This window comes from Octopus bimaculoides, chromosome 8, assembly GCF_001194135.2.
Source record: "Octopus bimaculoides isolate UCB-OBI-ISO-001 chromosome 8, ASM119413v2, whole genome shotgun sequence".
Lineage (NCBI taxonomy): Eukaryota > Metazoa > Mollusca > Cephalopoda > Octopoda > Octopodidae > Octopus > Octopus bimaculoides.
Window position 1 is genome coordinate 96159448 of NC_068988.1, and position 19633 is coordinate 96179080.

A 19633-nucleotide genomic window follows, 5' to 3' on the forward strand; every position below is an offset into this window, starting at 1 on the left:
TGTGAAGATGGGTTGTAGCTAATTGTTTGTGAGTTTGTGTTGTTGATAACCAGAGTAAGGATGACTATTATTGCTGGAAGAACTAATAATAATAATAGTAATAATGATAATAATAATTAGTAATTGACGCTCTTAGAAGTGTAGGAAAATGTGATTTGCATTTCTGGGTGCTTCACAAGTCCATACATAGTTCATGGAAGGAAAAAGGTTAAATGAGTATAAGTGCCAGAACCGGTAGAAGGTTTAAGAGAAGATTTTATTGATATGTCAACATGTATGGCAAAAACTGCAGTTGAGCATGTCCCTTAGTGGATGACAATATGTGCATCTCTGATCATGAGCAGAAGTAGTGGGAGAGCATCATGTGCTGAGAGGAATTCTTTGGGGTTTGAATAATTCATCTTTGGAAACATTGTTTCATTCATCATCCTTAAACAACCCTTATTCAGGGAGTTTTTGAATAATTTTCTCGACCCAAAGAAAATTGTAACTGGGCCCCATCTACAAGGTCACGCGATGTTTATCTTGATTCGAGGTAACCATGTCGCGCTCATATGGTTGCAATACAGGTGCCTGGCGTATCCTTATCAGATTGGGGCTAATTCTGTACTTCCCTAACTGAAAACTTACGAGAATCAAATTAGTTGATTTCGAACATGTGAAGGGATAGTGACTGTAATCGAAATTTCACATATTTTTAACGCTTGAAAATAATTATTATATATGAAATAGGGAAGAAATTGTATAGTACTCGAAGAAAAACGCTGATCATAAACAATATATTAAATAATGCACAAAATGAAAGAAATTGCTTCATTTATATGAATGGTAGTTTTTTTTTTATATACACAAAATGTTGATTCTAGTATTTTAGTTTGATACACAGCCAGTGTCACTGTTTAAACAATGATAAAGTTTTAATAAAATCCTAATTGAATATAAATATATTGGCGATGACCAAGCTTGAAAACAGTGCAAATATGCTTTATTATTTCATATATAAGGCATTTTGCAAATGATTGATTCCCAAATGGAGTTTAATGCAAATGTGTATTGCAATCTATTTTCTGCGCAGTTTAAATGAATGGCAGAAAGCAAACAAAGATTAAAGAAGATTAATTTGTCTAGAAAAGATTCCTTATTTAGATGAACAAGAGTAAACCGAGTCAGCCAAATAACTCAATAGTCCACTGAAACCCCACTTTTAAGATAATACTACAAAGTGCATCGTCAATGTCTTTCATTAATTCGGGATTCACAAATAATTCTAATGAATTTCCTTATATTACCGGAAATAAAAACAAAAACAACAATATAATTGAAACTAGAACTTCTTTCTACACGGAATTATTTTTGTAGTTACACCGCTTCCGGTTCTTTCCACGTGCTGTTTGATGTTGGAATTATGTCGGCGAGCAAAATCTTCACGGGTTACCGTGCTTTGGGTTATGTTAGCAATCATGTACCATTAGTAACCAGATACCAGGAGAAGGTGAAAGAACATTATGTTATAACCTGTGTCGGGAAGGCCTTTCATACATACAATGTAAGTGTTTTGATATATTTTCTTCGGTTTCAAATAAGACCAGTTTAAAGAATCTCCTAAACTTTTCTGGTATCCTTTGATAATTTGAGTAAATAAACTCTCAGAAATATCTGTTATTCTTCTGTGTTTGCAACAAAAGTCACCATTTCGTGTACGCTTGTTGTTAGCATTAATTTCTGAATATTCGTGTATCTGTATTTAATCGAAAACTCGTGTTTTGATAGAATCTTCAATATTGATACAAGGTAAACTTATTTAAAACATGAAACGAAGCGGTCCCTACATCGTTACTTGACCTGCTCGAAATGGTAGCCAAACCGTGCTCAAATTACAGCAAAATACATTGGAAGTGATAAGCAAAGACGGGAGGGTTATATTTGGAAAGCTTTTAGTTAAAGCATTGTTCGATCAGTATTGATCTGGGCTAAACAATAGCCTATTAAAACCGAAATATGTGTCTTAGTTTAGTTTTTCTTAATACTTTATTACTTTTTCTCCGTAAAATAACTTTGTTTTAAAAACGCAAAAAAAAAAAAAAAAATTTATTGCATGAATTCTATTTTGTTGTAACTTTTTCATTAAACATATTTCCAGTGTTCCAAGCTCGGGATATCTAATATCAGTAAGTACATATATATATATTTATACATACAGTTATTTTATAATTTTATTTTCACTTTTCTGTTAGTGACGATGGAATGATTTTAGTCATATGGTCTACATTTGTATATTTTTGGATGATATTTAAAAGACAAACGGAAGCAAAAATACCCCGAGATAGAAGTAAAGCAACATCTTATTCGAACTGGAACTTTTAACTCGAGTCTGAGCATTTTTCTTTAAATTCCCACCTGATAAATATTATTTTATACTCTTAGTCTTGACATCTTGTGTAAGCTAAAGTAAGATATTTTTTAAACTCTTTACTTTCAAACCATGCAACACATTAACCTTTCCATTTGTCGCTTATATAAAAATATACACATCATTTTAATTTCTCTTTCAAAATGAAGTTTTCCAATAACATTATTAAACATTAGTGATTGTCTGAAGGGACAGGACTCTGTTTAGATGAAAGTCTTGCTGAATCAAGGGGCAGTGGAAGCAGATTTTTATTTCCAGGTTACATAGCGTTTAACAGAGGTAAAAACTGATTAGCATTTTTTTGCAGGAATATTGTGGTCAGTGCCCCCTGACTGGCTCATATGCCGGTGGCACGTAAAATGCATTTTTCAAGGAGCATTAGCCCCGGATTTCCTCATCCAATGAGTCCCTCACATTTCAAGATAGTAGAGTCATTTGAAGGAAGTTTATCTGTTATTTCTAACAGTTTGTGTTGCTGGCTTTACAGTGTTATGGTCAGTTATAAGTTGAGTCAATGTAGTAAGACTTGTTCCACCAATTATCTGATACTTGATATAATCTAAATCCTTCTCTCCCATAGAAGTAGAGAAAAACTAAAAGGAGATAGAGACATTAATATTCTGTAAGGAAAAAAATATATATAATTTGAATTTGTTTCAATTAACTGGGCTGTATTTTTTATGACTTTTTAAAACTTTTCAGGTGACACACATCCTGATGAGATCTCATGCCTTGCTGCTAATCATCATCAAGTATTTACAGCCTGTAAAAATATTATCTACTGCTTCCTACGGGGACAGCAGGTCAGTGAAAATTAACGAATATACTTTTTAATCCTTTTTAAGATGCATTTTTGGTTTTCACTTCTTTTGTTGATTGTTAATATAAAGTTAGAACATTCAGGTGTTAATGTTGATCTTTTACCTGATTACCTTCTCTCCAATGGAATTGGCAAGTAGACATCAACTTAGATTCCTCATTTCTGACTCTTATAACATTTTAACAATGATTCAAGGCAAACCACACTATTCACTTTAAATGAAAAACATGCAACTTCAAAATAGATTTTATTTTCATTTAACAAAACAATCAAAGCATTTGAATTTTATTCCTTTGAATTGTCTTTTCAAAAAGTCAACATCTACAATCAGCAATCAAACCATCTTAATTCATGCTTTTTCTCTGTTATATATAATTATTTTACAAGTCAAAGTTGTTGCCTTGAAACTAAACTCTGTCCCTAGAAAATAGGAGACTTTTTTTTCTTGATAATAATGATCTAATATTACTGATGCTGATGTTAAGATATTAAGTTAAGAGTTTGAAAAGAAGATATGAAAATTGTGATGGTAGAGAAATATTTTCTGAAATTCTTTTCAGGTTATTAGAAAATATATAGGCCACAAAAGCGCTGTTCATATTTTACTGACATTTGCTGCACATTTGATATCTGTTGATGAAGATAGCTTTGTACGAATTTGGAATATCAAAAATAAGGGTAAGTTGTTTTAAAAAAGAAATAATTGTGTAATTAATAATTTTACCTGTTACTTTTTTCAATCTTCAAAGCATTTCTGCCTTGAGGTGTGTTGTGCATTTATTCATAATTTATTTTGGAAAAGTTCCTTCAACTAATGCAGTAAATTTCAAGACAAAAAAAAGAAATGTAACAGGAAATGATTGGAAGCAAACATATTTAAAAAAAAAAAATTATTGGGACAATAATTAAGATAAGGTGTAAGTGTGGCCATGCAGTTAAAAAGCTTGCTTCTTAACCATGTGGTTTCCGGTTTAGTTCCACTGTTTGGTACTTTGAAAAGTGTCTTCAACTCTAGGCTCAGACTCCCCAAAGCCTTGTGAATGGATTTAATAGACAGAAACTCGTATGTAAATATGTTTGGTCTTGTACTTGTTTCATTCATTAGAGTGCGGCCATGCTGGGACAATACCTTCAAGAATTCATACTTATTTTCTTAGAGTGTATGTGTGTGATTATTGTAAATAGATCCTTATAATGGAGCTTAAGTTAGTAAATCTGTATATGTAACTGAAACACTGCCAGTCCCTTCTTCTGACTCTCACAATCCTTTCTAAGTAATTAACTCCTCGTCCTGTCTCTCACACTAACCAACTCTCTAAATTAATGAAATAGTGTGACAAACAAGAATATTATCTTGTCTGTTTACTGCATCACTGTCTAATAATATTTTCACCCTTGTCGAGTGATGTCAGGGTATTTTGACTAATCTCATTGCTTGATATGAGAGCTTCTACTTGGGTGTCTGATCCATTTGCAGATAGCAAGCAAATCTCCTTTAAAATCTCTCCCTACTTTCCTAAAACATTGTAGCTTTTGATACACTTCAGTCATGGGATGACTCTGACTGAAACACTTTCCGTCTTAGTTCCAATGGATTGAGATGGACCTGGGGCTAAAGAATAACAGTTAAGTTTACTTGGACTTAGTGAATGAAAGTCACTGCATGGTCCTTTAAATTGATAACAATAGCTACCAACTTGCTCTCAAACCACACCTTATTGAATTAGGAAAGGACACATTGGACAGTGGAGTACTATTTATACAAAATGGCAAGAGGAATCTATCTGTATTAAACTAGACAAACATTTCCTAAAAGGCAGTGTTTTTCCTAATTGTTAAGATGGATATCTAAGAACATGTTGCATTGCAGATCTGACCAATTTATAGAAAAACAAACAACAAAATGATGTGCATTTTTTTGTCTCCTCCTACAGAGCTTTACTTGGAAATGTCTTTTGACAATAAACAATTTCAAGTTACTTCAGCGGTTCATCCTGTCACATACCTTAACAAAGTATTATTTGGAAGTGCACAAGGCACTCTACAACTTTGGAACTTAAAATCAAATAAACTTATTTATACATTCCCTGGGTGGAATTCTAAAGTTACCGTTCTTGAGCAGGTAATATAATTCATTTTTGCTTTTCTTCTTTTTGCTAAATAGACTCAGTGTATAACTGGGTAAACTGCTGCTGTCTTTGCTTTCTGTTTACTATTTATGTATTTCTTTCTAATACCGTAAGGCTCCTGCAGTTGATGTCATAGCAGTTGGCCTGGAGGATGGTCGCATTATTGTACATAATATCCGTTATGATGAGTCTGTGATGAAGTTTGCTCAAACCTGGGCTCCTGTTACCACTATATCCTTCCGATCAGGTATTTATTATATTTATATATCATTTGACTTGAAAAGAAAATGCTTGATACCACTTTCACCTTGTGCAGTACTAACATGAGAAATGTTAGTGCAGCTGGTGTTGTCTTCATAATTGTTGATGTTGTTGTTATTATTATTCAGGTCACTGCCTGGAATTGAACCCGGAATCTTGGGGTTAGTAGCCTACACTCTTAACCACTACGCCACAGGCATATGGTGTTAAGAGCACAGGCTACTAACCCCAATATTCCGGGTTTCGATTCCAGGCAGTGACCTGAATAGTAATAATTCATAATTGTTGTTTGAACGTGTGATGTTTATATGAATGAATGCTTGTATAACATCAGTAGATGATGATGAATTGATTGAACAGATCTATGATATTCCATTTTTTCCCTTCCACCTAAAATACATTTAGAAATACATTAGATGATCCCGTTTTTAAAGATGGAAGGGTGTGTTTTGAGAGAAAGCTGCCTGTTATTTCTTGCAGGTTGAGTGACTGTAGGGAGCCTCCTCCCCTTCACTCAAGCCAATGGTGGTAGTGTAAGGAGATGCAGAGACACAGACAGATTGAAACTACTTCAGAAAAAATCATGTTTACCTTTGAAGAATGATTGGAGATATTTTCTGCTCCACTTGGTTATGAGTTCCTTTGCTTACAGATGTATCAGCAATTGAAACTGTATTCCTGACTTTATTTCTGTCATAAAATCTACCATATTGTCTTGGGGTTCAGTCCCACTCTACAGCACCTTGGGCAAGTGTTTCTACTATAGCTCCAGGCCTTGTGAATAGAGTCAGTAGGAAAGTGAAAGAAGCCCATCATATGTGTGTACCCTTGTCTTGACATCATGTGATGATTGTAAATGAGCATGTTGTTCATTTCCAGTCTTTTATGGAGAACATGTCTGACCAAGGAGCAGGTGAGGGTTGGTGACAGGAAAGGCATCAAGCCATAGAAAATCTGTCTCAGCAAAATTTCCAATCCATGGAAAAGTGGATGTAAAACAATGATGGTGATGAAATATGTTAATCTAAGCTTTTTATATGTATTGAATAATTTTTTTGGCATGAAATTTACTTGTTTTTAGATGGTCATCCTATAATGGTCAGTGGTAGTGCGTCTGGACATATGGCAGTGTGGGACCTTGAAGAAAACCGTATCAAATGCCAAGTCCGTGATGCTCACCGTTCGTCTATAACTGGGATGTATTGCTTGCCTTCTGAACCCTTAATGGTGACCTCTTCAGGTGACAACACTCTCAAGGTATGTTAATTAATGACAATATCTATTCTATAGAAGAGGATGCTGTTTTTATTTAAGTCTTCAGTATTCTCTAACGCCATTGTTGTGATAGCGTTTTGTTTATAATTTATTGTAAAATGAGAATACTAATGGATGACTCATTCTGGTAGCAGAACTCAAGCCTGGATCCAATGGCAAAGTGTTGCCAACGTAATCAAGAGATTCTGATCTGGTGAGGGGCACTACAGGGACTTCTACTGCTTTTTCTGGAGAAGGTGAACAGCAAACTGTCAATTTAACAATGCTACTAATGCTTAGAAAGGAAGTTGTTCATAGTATTCCGTACCTATTTTTCTAAGTTGGTGGAGCGACTCTTTTGAAAACTGTGGCTGACCACACACTAACCATTATGTGTTTTATTCTTTTTTTCTTTTTCTGGTAGGTCTGGATTTTTGATATGCCTGATGGAAGTCCTCGTTTACTGAGGAAGAGGGAGGGCCATAGTTCACCACCGCTCAAAATACGCTATTATGGAGAAAATGGTGAAAATATACTTAGTGCAGGTAAGAGAGCAGTCACTGATTATAGAACCATTTTCTGGTTAGAAGTTAGGATTTTCTTTATGCTACCATTTTTTTGCGTTTTTTTTTGCGTTTTCTCGGGTTCCACGCCATATTTAAAATTCTTAGTTCAGAATGAAGAGTGGTCTGTGTCTGAAGAACATGTTTAGATTTTCAAACACGTGGAACAATTTGTAGCACCCGAAGACGTATTGTGACCCTTAAACAACAACATTTGACTCACCAGATGGAGTGACTCTCTTTGTTGAATCATACCACTGATCAATACATTATATACACACACACACACAGAGTTCTTACTCTGTGCTTTTTGAAATACTAAGTGACTAATTTGGTCACTTAGTCAACAGATGCTGTTACCCTAGAAGTACTCTTGTAGGGTACTTATGGGGTGCCCTACAGTTATTTGAAAGGATCTATTTTAACAGTGTTCTTACTGTTGATTTCTCCTACATATCTGCTGCATACAAAGTTATTTTCTGTCCGCCTGCCTGTACTTCCAGTGCATCCATTTTGTATCCACATAAGGGTACTTGCTGGGGGTATGTGTTAAGTTTACTTTTGGCTCTGTTTTGCTTCCACATTTGGAATTTCTTCCCTCATTCTTCAATTGTTCTGCTATGAGAAAAAGATTATCAGCATACTGAAGATCTGAAGGAGAATTAATCTTAAAGTCTTCTGTTACTTCCTGGAGAACTGCAAGAAACAGGAAGCGTTTCAGAACTGAGCCTTGATAGACACCACCTGCTCACTAAAATTCCTCACAGAACTTGTTAATTTTCACCTTACTGATAGTGTTTCCTTACATACTTTGTACATGTCTTACTAGCCATTCTTGTATACCTAGTTTTCATAGTGACTACCTGAGTACAAAGCAGGATACCCTAACAATGGCCATTTTCAATATTTGTCAGATGTGAAAAAATATTAAAGCTTTGTAATGTTTTCCTTATTTGCTGCTAATTTTACTTTCATTTTTTTTAAGGTCTTGACAGTACTTTGCGATCCTTCTCTCTTGTACATGATAAATACAATAAAAGTTTGGGACAAGCATCTTACTACAAGAAAAAATCCAAACGTGAAAAATTAAAAGATAAATATGTAATGTCACCAATCTTTGATTTTGCTGCAGGTAAGTGGAAAGTTTTCATTGGTTCACCTGTATTTTAAGTCCAGCTTTCACAAAACCAGATCTGCTTGAAACCTAATCACATGTGGGCTCTCACCCTCAAGTTGTTTGTTGAAAGCATTGTTGTTGCTATTGACATGAGCAAGGCTTTTGACTGTGTATGGAACGAAAAACTCCCTACCTCTCAGTTCCATCTTGCATCTTGGATTGGTAACTTCCTGTCAAACTGCACCATTCTGGTATTTGCCAATGGAACTCATTCTCACTTACTCTCTATCAACTGTGGTTTGCCCCAGGGTTTGGTTTTGTCCCTCATCTGCATCAATAACTTCCTTGCCATCACTTGCAGCTGTGCATGTGATTCCTGCACCAAAACATCATTTATGTGTGAACTAACTGCGTCTTGTTAAATTTGCAATGACTCCATGAGTGGACACCTCAAAGAAATCCTCCAATGTGATCATACCAATCTTGTACAAAGGCAGGAATTAGAACTCGGAAGATCACCGAAGATATCTTCTTTTGTAAATGCACATTTTCAGCATAACCAATACTGCAACACTAAGAATGTCCCCTCCCCTCCACTGCTCCACACTCACTGCTTTCTCCTCCCTTTCACACTCCTATTGTCCAACCCACTAGGCTTGACACTAACCACTTTTCCCAGGGCTCAGTCCCAGTCCCACCCCCATCATCATCATCATCATCATTGTTTAACGTGTGTTGGATGGTTTAACCGGAGCTGGCCAGCCAGAGTTGTACCAGGCTCCAGTCTGATTCGGCTTCTATGGCTGGATGCCCTTTCTAATGCCAACCACTTTACAGAGTGTGCTGGGGGCTTTTAATGTGGCACAGGACTCTTTCAGTCCAATCTTCTTCACCAGGGGGAGCAGCCTTAACACTTATGCTAGAGGCAAGATGGAACAAGGGTGACTGATCTGGTCAGGTATTTACTTGTAGTAAACCCCAAGCTCTCAACAGTTAAATGGTGACGATATTCCCATATGGCTGCAGCTCTGCAGCTAAAATTGGTAAAAGAATCATTATAATGATGTCTTCTGGAATTCATCAAATGCAAACGAGAGCTGAACAATGTCTCAAACCGCTCTGAGTTTGACACCTATGCTGTATTATCAGGAACTCTGGCGTCTTATAAATCTTTTCAGTTTCATTTTGCAAAACGGTTTTATGTTAACCGTTCAGCATGCAGGTTCCTCTCTCAAATGTAATGCTTATTTACATTTTGAATTAATCTTGCCATATATAATGGTTTCATGATGTGATTGGTTGCTTTTAGAATGGCATTGTAGGATAGGTGTGAGAAGCTAGATCTAGCCAGTTTGAACATCAAACAGAATATTTGAGCTGGGTATGCTTAGTTTAAATGCTAAAGGCTTTAACATAAATATACTCTCATTTTAATTTTTTTATTTCATTCTTTGAAAAAGCTCAAATTAAACCTTGTGAAATTGAATTATTTGTTAATCTTCAGAGGTTCGGCGTGAGAGTGATTGGGATAACATTGTGGCCTGTCATCGAGGAAGTCATTTGGTGACAACATGGAGCTACCTGCGTTCTACCATGGGTGACCGTAAATTTGATGTGTACAAACAAAGAAAAGAAGCCAAGGATGGTACAGATATCACAGCCACAGTAAGTTGGTATATTTTTTGTTTTCCTTTAGACATGTTGCTATGGCAACTCACGTGCAGAATTAAACAAAAATAATAAGGTTTCTTTCAAGAGCTTAAACTGTTCTTTACATTATGGGGTTTTTAAATGATTAAATTAATTAATGGAGCCAATTTTTTATTTATTTTTTAGAGTGTCGGAATCACTTCATGTGGTAATTACTGCCTGCTTGGTTACAGTTCTGGCCATGTGGACGTATTCAACATACAGTCCGGAATTTACCGAGGATCATATGGTGAAGAGAGATGTAGGTTTTTTACAAACGTTTTACGTGTACACACCTGCATGCACATACACACACATCAGTAAGACAGTGTCGTATAGCCAGCAGGAGACAATGCCTCCTGGGGCTAAATTACAGCAACATTCGTCCTAAACCAGGACTGCCATACTATGCTGGCAAACAATCTTTACTACAGAGTCAATCATGTTTGTTATTTTCTAAATTTGTAGTTTGACTTGTTCCTTATTCTCGCATGCTAAACACAAACTCAACCATGTCTTCTGACATTTTAATTTTCTGTGATATTTCTTTCCTTTGTGTAGGTCATGACGGTGCTGTGCATGGCATTGCTGTCGATGCCAATAACCAAATCACTGTCACAGCTGGAGCAGATGGAACATTGAAGTTCTGGAAGTTCAAGTCAAAACAACTTTTGAAAGAACTGAAACTCGACAGCTATATTTCCAAAATTTTACTTCATCGTGAAAGGTAAATAAACCTCTGTGACTGTATATGTGAGATTATTGAGAGAGGAATTGGAACCATGGAGACAAGTTGGATATGAACCGAGAGGTGCATGTCTCATTTGTAACACTTCACATGCAGATACAGGATTGTCAACCATCTAGTCCACTCTGCTGAGTGGTTGGTGTTAGGAAGGGCGTCCAGCTGAAAAAATCCTGCCAAAACAGTCACAGAAGTCTGGTGCTGGCTTTGGCTTGGCCATCTCTTGTGGCACATTCCCACCCATACTAACATGAACATGGACGTTAAATGATGGTGGCGGCGGGGGCGGTTGTTAAGAAAACAAAATATTGAATATCCAAGCAAAATATTTAAAAACGTGGTTCAGGTTTCTCATCTTTGGAATAGATTTAAGATTGATTTGGTTCCTGTTGAGCTGCAGCAGATCAACATTTTCATCTTTTTTACAGTTGAAATTGTATAAGTTACTCTTTTGTGGATCATGTAGTTGCTTAACTTTATGTCTGGCTCCTGTGCTGGTGGCACCTAAAAAGCACCCACTACACTCTCAGAGTGGTTGGTGTTAGGAAGGGCATCCAGCTGTAGAAACAATGCCAGGTCAGATTGGAGCCTGGTGCAGCCATCTAGCTTTGCAGATCTCTGTCAAATCGTCCAACCCATGCCAGCATGGAAAACAGACATTAAACAATGATGATGTAGGTTTATTGTTTTACTTTCTTCTAATTGTGACAGTTCCTTGTTAGCAGTTTCTCTCAACAACCTCTCAGTCTCAATAGTAGATTTACAGACGAAGAATGTGATTCGAGTTTTCTCTGACCACCAACATCAAATAACAGACATGGTGAGTGAAATGTTTCTTATATTTCATATTATTATTATTATTATTATTATGAATGCTGATACTAAGTTGTAAAAAGGACTTGTGTTGGTCTACATAAAAGGCACCCAGTACACTTTGTAGAATGGTTGGCATCAGGAAGGGCATCCAGCCAGAGAATCCATGTCTAAACAAACAATTGGAGCCTGGTACAGCTCTCCAGCCATGCCAGCATGGAAAACGGATGCTAAATGATGATGGTTATTGTTATTATTATTACAAGGGTGAATCAAAAAGTAAAGCCATTTCGTTTATAATTACAAACAGAGGAACATGTATCATACATCAAAATGAAGCTGGTCCTCTGTGGATCACATCCCTACTCCCCAACATAGTCACCGTTTCTCTCAATAGCAATGTTCCACCTTCGAATAAGAGCATGTATCCCTGCCCCGTAAAATTCTGTTGACTGTTCTTTGAGCCACTTCTTCACTACTTCCACACTTACCAGATTTAACGCCTTCAGACTATCATCTCTTCAGCCCCATGAAAGAGGGTTTGAGAGGTAAACATTATTCCAGTGACGAGAAGTGAATGCTGTATGATACATGTTCCTGTGTTGGTAATTATACCTGTCCTAAACAAAATGGCATTATTTTTTGACTCACACTCATTGTTTGCAGACATGACAGATTCAATAAGACGTTCGTTTTGCAACATTGTGGTTCCAGTTCAATCCCACTGCATGGCACCATGGCCAGATGTCTTCTACTTTGGCATGGTTTCTACAGCTGGATGCCCTTCCTAACACCAACCACTTTCTAGAGTGGACTGACTGCTTTTTATGTGGAACCAGCATTTATGTGATTTTCTTCTTGCAGACTTTCAGTCCAGATGCTCGATGGTTGATAACATCTTCAATGGATTCACTTGTCCGAACATGGGACCTGCCATCAGGAAGGTAAGGTTTTAATAAATACTTTTAGATTTTGATGAGTAATTGATTGGTTTTTCATTTGCTGAGTTTAATTTTGTCAGTGGAGAAAGTCACTTATGATAGACTGGTTAATCTGTTCAAAATGGTATTTATCTCTTCTCTCCATTGAAACTAGAAATTTCAATGATGCAGTTGTTTATTTTTAGAATATTGTAGGGTGGGTGTGAGAGGCTAGATCTGGCTGGTTTGAACATAAAACAGGTAAAATATTTGGGTTGAATTAAAATGTTAAAGGGTTAAATATACCCTAAGTCACAGGGACACCTTGTCTGACACAGAGACTAATTGATATTTCTTTTACCTGATCATTAAAAGCAATTATTTGAGCCTTGTGAAGTATCTAACTCTTAACCATTGTGGAGAAGGACATGTCATCATCATCATCATTTCATATCCAGGTTCCATGCTGGCATGCGTTGGATATTTGAAAATTTCATTAAAATCTGAATAATTTGTTTTAATTGGTTTGTTAAGGTTGATTGATTGCTTTGAAGTGGACACACCTGTATCTTCTGTGAGTATGTCACCAACTGGAATATTCTTGGCCACATCCCATATTGATGATATTGGTATCTACCTTTGGTCTAACAAATCACTCTATCAACAGACATCACTCTCTGCATTATCTGACGATTTTGTACCAAAGTTAATTTCGGCACCAACAACTGGATATGCAGCAGAAGGTATTATCCTCTTGTTAATATTTTTTTGTTATGAATTAAAATATTTTTATTAACTCCAATTTGGAGTTTGAACCTTTTTGGCTGTTAGTATTTTACATGTTTGCCATAGAGCACAATCTTGGACAGGTGTTGATATTCCATCCTGGAAACGAATCCTGTTCTGCAAAGTTGTAACTTAGCGACATAACCTTATTATTGGTGACTTCTACCTTTTTGAAGACTTTTGAAGTTCTACAACCATGTAATTTCCCACTCAGCAGGTTAACGAGCCATATTTAATTAGAAGTTGTAACTTTTTTCCTTTCTCTGATGCCCTTGGGAAAGGCACACTCCTCCTGCAGGAAATAGAGCTGATTCTCTGTTCAAGAATGGTCAAACTGTTATCTTTATTCCACTGACCAGTGTAAGAATGAATATTTATCACAAGAAGTGTGTTTTCCAATCATATGGGTTCGGAATCAATCTCACTACACAGCAACGTTGACCAAAGCCTTTTGTCAGTGAATTTGGGAAACAGAAACTGAAAGAAGCCCAGCAAGTGTGTGTGTGTGTGGTTGAGAAACTTTCTTCCCAGCCACGTGATCTCCTGTTCAGTCCCACTGCACAGCACCTATAACTCCAGGCTGACCAAAGCCTTGTCAGTGAATTTGGTTGACAGAAACTGAAAGAAGCCCATCATATCTCTATAACTATGTGTGTGTGTCTGTGTCTGTCCCCTTGTCTTGACATCATTTGATGGTTGTAAGCAAGCTTCATCATCATACAAGTGATGTTGCTTGTTTCCAGTTCTGTGTGAAAAACATGTCTGGCTATTGGAAAATATTCCCTTACTTAGAAACAGGCAAGACTTGGTAACCGAAAGGGCATCTGGCTGATGAAATATCTGCCTCTCTAATATATTCTTCTGAACCCATCTTAACATGGAGAAACACATAAAGCAAACAACCTTTACATTCTTCTCTTTGAAATTTAATATTAATTTTTGTTTCGTGTTTTACTTTCATTTTATATTTTATTTCTTATATTTTTTTTATTCAGCTTCTTCATTTTCTGAAGATGAAGATGAGGAACCCATAGATGATGATGATGAATCTCCCTTCAAGTCACCTGACCAAATTAGTAACGAACTCATCACACTCTCTTTGATGCCAAACTCTCGGTGGAAGAATTTATTGAACTTGGATATTATCCGAGTAAGTCCTGCACTTGTCTGGTGCTAAATTATTTTACTCCCAAGAGTCAGAAAAACAATCAAAGACTACCCACATTTTCTGCTTGACTGTTGGTAATGACTGGTATTCATTAGTTGAGGATAAGCTCTATTTGAGGAAAATAAATTATATTCCTGCTTCTTTACAAAAGACGTTCTTGAAGTGAGGTGGAATGTCTCCAACTGGGAATCGAAATGGACTCGGTTTGCATGGCTCTTACTCCTACACTCTGTCCCCCCCAATACTTTAGTTGTAAAAGATAATATATGGTGGTGTCCGGTCATCTTAAACAGGTTTGGGGTCAGCATTAAAGGCTTTCTTTTTGCCAAGCTTCACCCATTTATAAGTAATTATTTACATTTGACGGATATTTGTCCTCATCTTGTTTGTTGTTAACACAATGTTTCGGTTGATATACCCTCCAGCCTTCATCAGGTGTCTTGGGGAAATTTCAAACCTGGGTTCTCATTCCTAAGGTATTTTTTGATGTTATTATTATTATTCCGAGTTCGATTCCAGGCAGTGACCTCTTTGAGTGATCTAGAACCCCTGAATAATTGTGATGCCCTCTTCAACCCATGCCAGCAGGAAAAGCAGTCCTAAGGCACTGACGATGTTATCTATTTTTTTTTCAGTTGAGAAATAAGCCAAAACAACCGCCCAAAAAACCGAAAGCAGCACCATTTTTCTTACCCACAATTCCTGGCAATGACATCAAATTTGCTGTTGAGAAAGAAAAAAATCAGGAGGTAAGTTTGTTTGGTTTTCCTTCTCCATATCTTTTTTTAAGAAGTAAAAGATGATGATAATTATTGAAATTTAAATGTGACTTAGTATTTCATTTGCTTAGATATCTTCTTTGTATTTTAAAGAAATTACTGTTATTTTGTCAATTTAGACATGATTTGACTTTTTATTTTAATATCAATTGTTGGATAATCATAGAAAGTTTTGGCTATTGAGAGAGAATTGTATTTTTATCCTTCCTTACTGGAACATTTTGCTGTATTTTGTAAAACCTTGATTGTGGTTTTATTATTTCTTCACTTCATTTCTTCGTTGAAGATGTGTGGAGAGCCTGGCACCAAACTGGTACTTGGAATTCAGTCATATGCATAGATACATCTTTCATGTTTTCTTTTTTATGTGTAGACAACGTCCCGAATATCTGTAGGGTTGAAAACACATTTATCAGAGACAGGAAAACTTTTACAGAATGCAAACAATGAAGATGATTGTAAGTATATTTATATCTTCACTAGTTTTATCTGAGATTTAACTTTATTCTGTCACTGTCTCTCTTCATGTCAACTTATAGGCTGCTGTTACTCTAGGAATCTTTTTTACATTTTTTCTTGATGTATGCAAGAGAGGCAGAGACTTAGATTGGTCGATTCAAATGGATGATATTTAACCTGCCAGGTGAAAATCTGCTGTATGCTGACTAGGTGGTGCCTTTGGCAGGTGAAAGTCAGATTTAATGCTGTTTAGTTTCCACAGCCAGGATGGTCAAATGTTGTATTGTGTTGTACCTTTCTGCAGATCCAGTCAACTGATGCTAATAGTTGGGGGGAAATAAATATTAAGTGACCTGACTCCTAATAATTGTCATCATGGGATGTCAGCCTGTTTGTTGTTACATTGACCATTTGCCATGTTATACCATGCCTGTGTTGCAACTCAGTCGTTCACAGCCAAGACAAGAAAGAAGCTGCCACTTGTAAAACAGGAGAAATTGTATAGTGACTGATACCTATTTTCACATCCTTCGATGTCAGTCAGAATAGTCAGGGGTTCTACAGTTGAATTTTACAATATTGGTCTTGTAGTTCAAATTTTACTTGCTTTCATTCTCTCATTTCCTTTTTCATATTCTCTGGGGTCAGTAATAATTGTACCAAATTAAGTGGAGGGAAATAAGTTGAGTGTTTAAGGAGACTGGTTCTTTGATGTAGCAATTTGAATGACTTTCAATTTTGAAAGTGCAACGGAAAATTCTGATTCCAATCAATAAAATAGAAATATTGGTTTAGTGCTGACTGATGATGATAAAATAATCCATCAAGCCAAGTGAAATCATAGTCGTGACAGATTCTGGTGTCATGCAACTGGAACTTGTGCTAGTGGCATGTAAACGCACCCATTACACTTTTGGAGTGGTTGGCATTAAGAAGGGCATCCAGAAGGGTAGACCATGTCACATCAAACAATTGGAGTGTGGACAGGCGCCCAGGCTGGCCAGCTTCTGTCATATTGTCCAACCCATGCCAGCATAGCAAGCAGACTTTAAACAATAGGTACGATGATAGAATGTGTGTGTGTAACTTCAAAAAAGCTGATCGATGGAAATTGAAAGGAGGAACAATTTTAACAAAACTTTGAATTACATAAGAACAGAACACAACAGACACCAACAGGCTTATCCAGCGCATAAAAACAATATCAGTAAATTACTGGTATATATGTACTTATAATAATAAAGGTTTTAAATTTAGGTACAGGGCTTGCAGTTTTGGGAAATGGGGTCGATTACATTGACCCCTCAACTGATACTTATTTTATCAACCCCAAAAGGATGAAAGGCAAAGTTGACCACAGCAGAATTTGAACTCGGAACACGTCAGCACACTGCCTTAATAATAATAATAATAATTTTTTTTTTTTTTCCAGACTTAAAAATATTGGATGCTTTCAAAGAAATGGGACCTTCTGCTATTGATCTAGAAATTCGAGGATTCGGTGTGGAAGATGGTGGTTCGGAGATTCTTATGTACCAGTTTCTCAAGTTTATAGAATATCTTTTAGACTCCAGAAAGAATTATGAACTTGCACAGTCTTATTTGGGGTTGTTTCTACAGGTAATCCAGTTTCTGTTTTCATGGAAGAAAAGAATTTATGTATGTATTTGTGTGTGCTTGTCCCTTCCACTTGACAACTGATGTTGGTTTGTTTATGTCCCCAATAAGTTAGCAGTTCAGCAAAAGAGATTGATAGAATACTGGAATCGATTCAGTCAAATAAAGAATTCTCCAGGGCGATGCCCCAGCATGGCCGCTCTCTAATGATAGAAAATTTATGTTTAGTCCCAGGTTAGCCCTAATCAAGCAAGCTTATGATCAGTCTTTCCAGCCACGACCACAACAATAAGTTATCAGTTCTCATAGTGAAGTCTTGGCCTGATTATTTGTAACAGAATAGAAACTGTCGAAAGTAGCCAAGGAGTAAGTGGTGGTGGCGGCCAGTGGATTTGTTACGATGCCTGGCACCTGATAACCACATCAGTGTAACAATGGCTGTGTGGTCAAGAAGCTTGCTTCCCAATCATGTGGTCTAGTGTTCTGTATTACTGCATGGCACCTTGGGCTAGTGTCTTCTATGATAGGTTCAGGCCAATCAAATTCTTGTGAATGGATTTTGTAGATAGAAACTGAAAGAAGCTTGTGTGTGTGTGTAGACATTACATGTTGGTTGTAAATGAGCATCACTGTCATACAAGTGGGGTTGTTTGGTTTAAATCTTGTGTAAGAAACCTGTTTAGCCATGGGGGAAAACTTTACTTTGCTTGGCAACAGGAGAGCCATTCAGCCATAGAATATCTGACCCAGGGAAGCATGGAAAAGTGGGCGTTAAATGATGATATCAGTATGACAGGACACAAAATATTTTTATGATGCTGCTGCTACTGTTCTTTGTTGTGTAATGCTTTGTGGTTATTTGGGCCATAGTGTGCTTATAACCATCATCATCATTTAATGTCTGTTGACCATGCTAGCATGGGTTGGACGGTTTGACTGAGGACTGGCAAGCCGGGAGGCTGCATCACGCTCCAATCTGATCTGGTAAGGTTTCTACAGCTGGATGCCCTTCCTAATCTTTGGAGATATGCTGTGCTTGAGAAGACCCAGTAAACCAATTGAGATCATAGCTGTGGCCGGTGCTAGTGTCGCATGACTGGCTTGTTTAGAGGTACCCCTTCAATTGTCAGGCAATATGCTGTGCTTGAGAAGACCTGTTGAGCCAAGTGAAATTGTAGTCGTGGCCAATGCCGCCTGACTGGGTCCCATGCTGGGTGGCACGTAGAAAGCTCTGTTTGAGTGTGGTCCAAACCAGTGCTGACTGGCTGGCTTCTGTGCCGGTGCCATGTTAAAAGCACCCACTACACTTTCAGAGTGGTTGTGACTCTGCTCTGATTCCTGTTTATTTCTTGTTTAAGGATGGATTTCAGCAAAATGATGTGCACTTTACATAATTTGTGTCACCCATTTATTAAATATGAGTTACACAATATTTTCATTTCTAAATGCTGAAATTGTATTGAATTTATTATTTGTGAATGTGGCAATTTGTTTTTGGTAAGTGTTCATCATAATTGTTTTTCAGTTGAGTTGTATCCAAGTTAGTAGCAATTGTATTTTGTGTTGGCATTGGAACTAATACGATTTAGATATTTCTGAAGCATGATTATCTTTAAGATTTCTTCATTCTTTCTTTGTATTCCAGATTCATTTCACTGAAATTGGAACAAATGTTAAACTGTGTGAACTTATAAAACAACTTCATCAGCAACATGTACAGGTTTGGCATGAATTACAAAGACAATTTGCACAAACGAATTGCTTAATTGACTATTTACGTGCTGCTAATTACTAGCAGCTGTTTAAACCCCTCCAAAGAATAAATATGTTTATATTTTATAATGTTTATTGATCTTGTGCAGATGTGTGGTTAGCATTTAAGATGGCCACCCAGCTGGAATGGAGCAACTGTGATAAATCATATGAATATTTGAATTTGTAAAAACCTGCAAAGCATGGCAAAATCATCAAATATATTGTTTGTATTTCTTTACTGGCCTGAGTTGGGAGAAGAGTCTCATCCAAACTCATTACTCTTCATCTTGGTGTTTTGTCATCTTTTACTCTAGCAGGCTGAAATATCATTTCAGTTCTCGCACCACA

At 36.7% G+C, this 19633-nt stretch overlaps 1 protein-coding gene across 1 annotated transcript; it reads left to right on the forward strand.

The window, feature by feature from the left end:
* The first annotated feature begins 988 nt into the window (after positions 1–988).
* LOC106868302 (WD repeat-containing protein 36) lies at positions 989–19502 on the forward strand. The gene is made up of 20 exons (XM_014913494.2): positions 989–1546; positions 2141–2168; positions 3113–3213; positions 3791–3908; positions 5165–5352; positions 5474–5606; positions 6702–6877; positions 7299–7419; positions 8423–8569; positions 10059–10219; positions 10391–10505; positions 10805–10970; positions 11700–11808; positions 12666–12745; positions 13256–13464; positions 14503–14657; positions 15311–15424; positions 15828–15912; positions 17346–17533; positions 19176–19502. The coding sequence occupies exons 1-20, from the start codon at positions 1406–1408 to the stop codon at positions 19323–19325; spliced, it is 2685 nt and encodes an 894-aa protein (XP_014768980.1). The 5' UTR covers positions 989–1405; the 3' UTR covers positions 19326–19502.
* The last annotated feature ends 131 nt before the right edge of the window (positions 19503–19633 follow it).

What these genes read in the sequence shown, in the direction of transcription:
- LOC106868302 (XM_014913494.2), top strand. Translation starts at nt 1,406, where the DNA reads ATGTCGGCGAGCAAAATCTTCACGGGTTACCGTGCTTTGGGTTATGTT. An exon ending in TTGGAATATCAAAAATAAGG is followed by an intron (nt 3,909 to 5,164) that starts GTAAGTTGTTTT and finishes CTCCTCCTACAG; the next exon opens with AGCTTTACTTGGAAATGTCT. An exon ending in ATTTGGGGTTGTTTCTACAG is followed by an intron (nt 17,534 to 19,175) that starts GTAATCCAGTTT and finishes TTTGTATTCCAG; the next exon opens with ATTCATTTCACTGAAATTGG.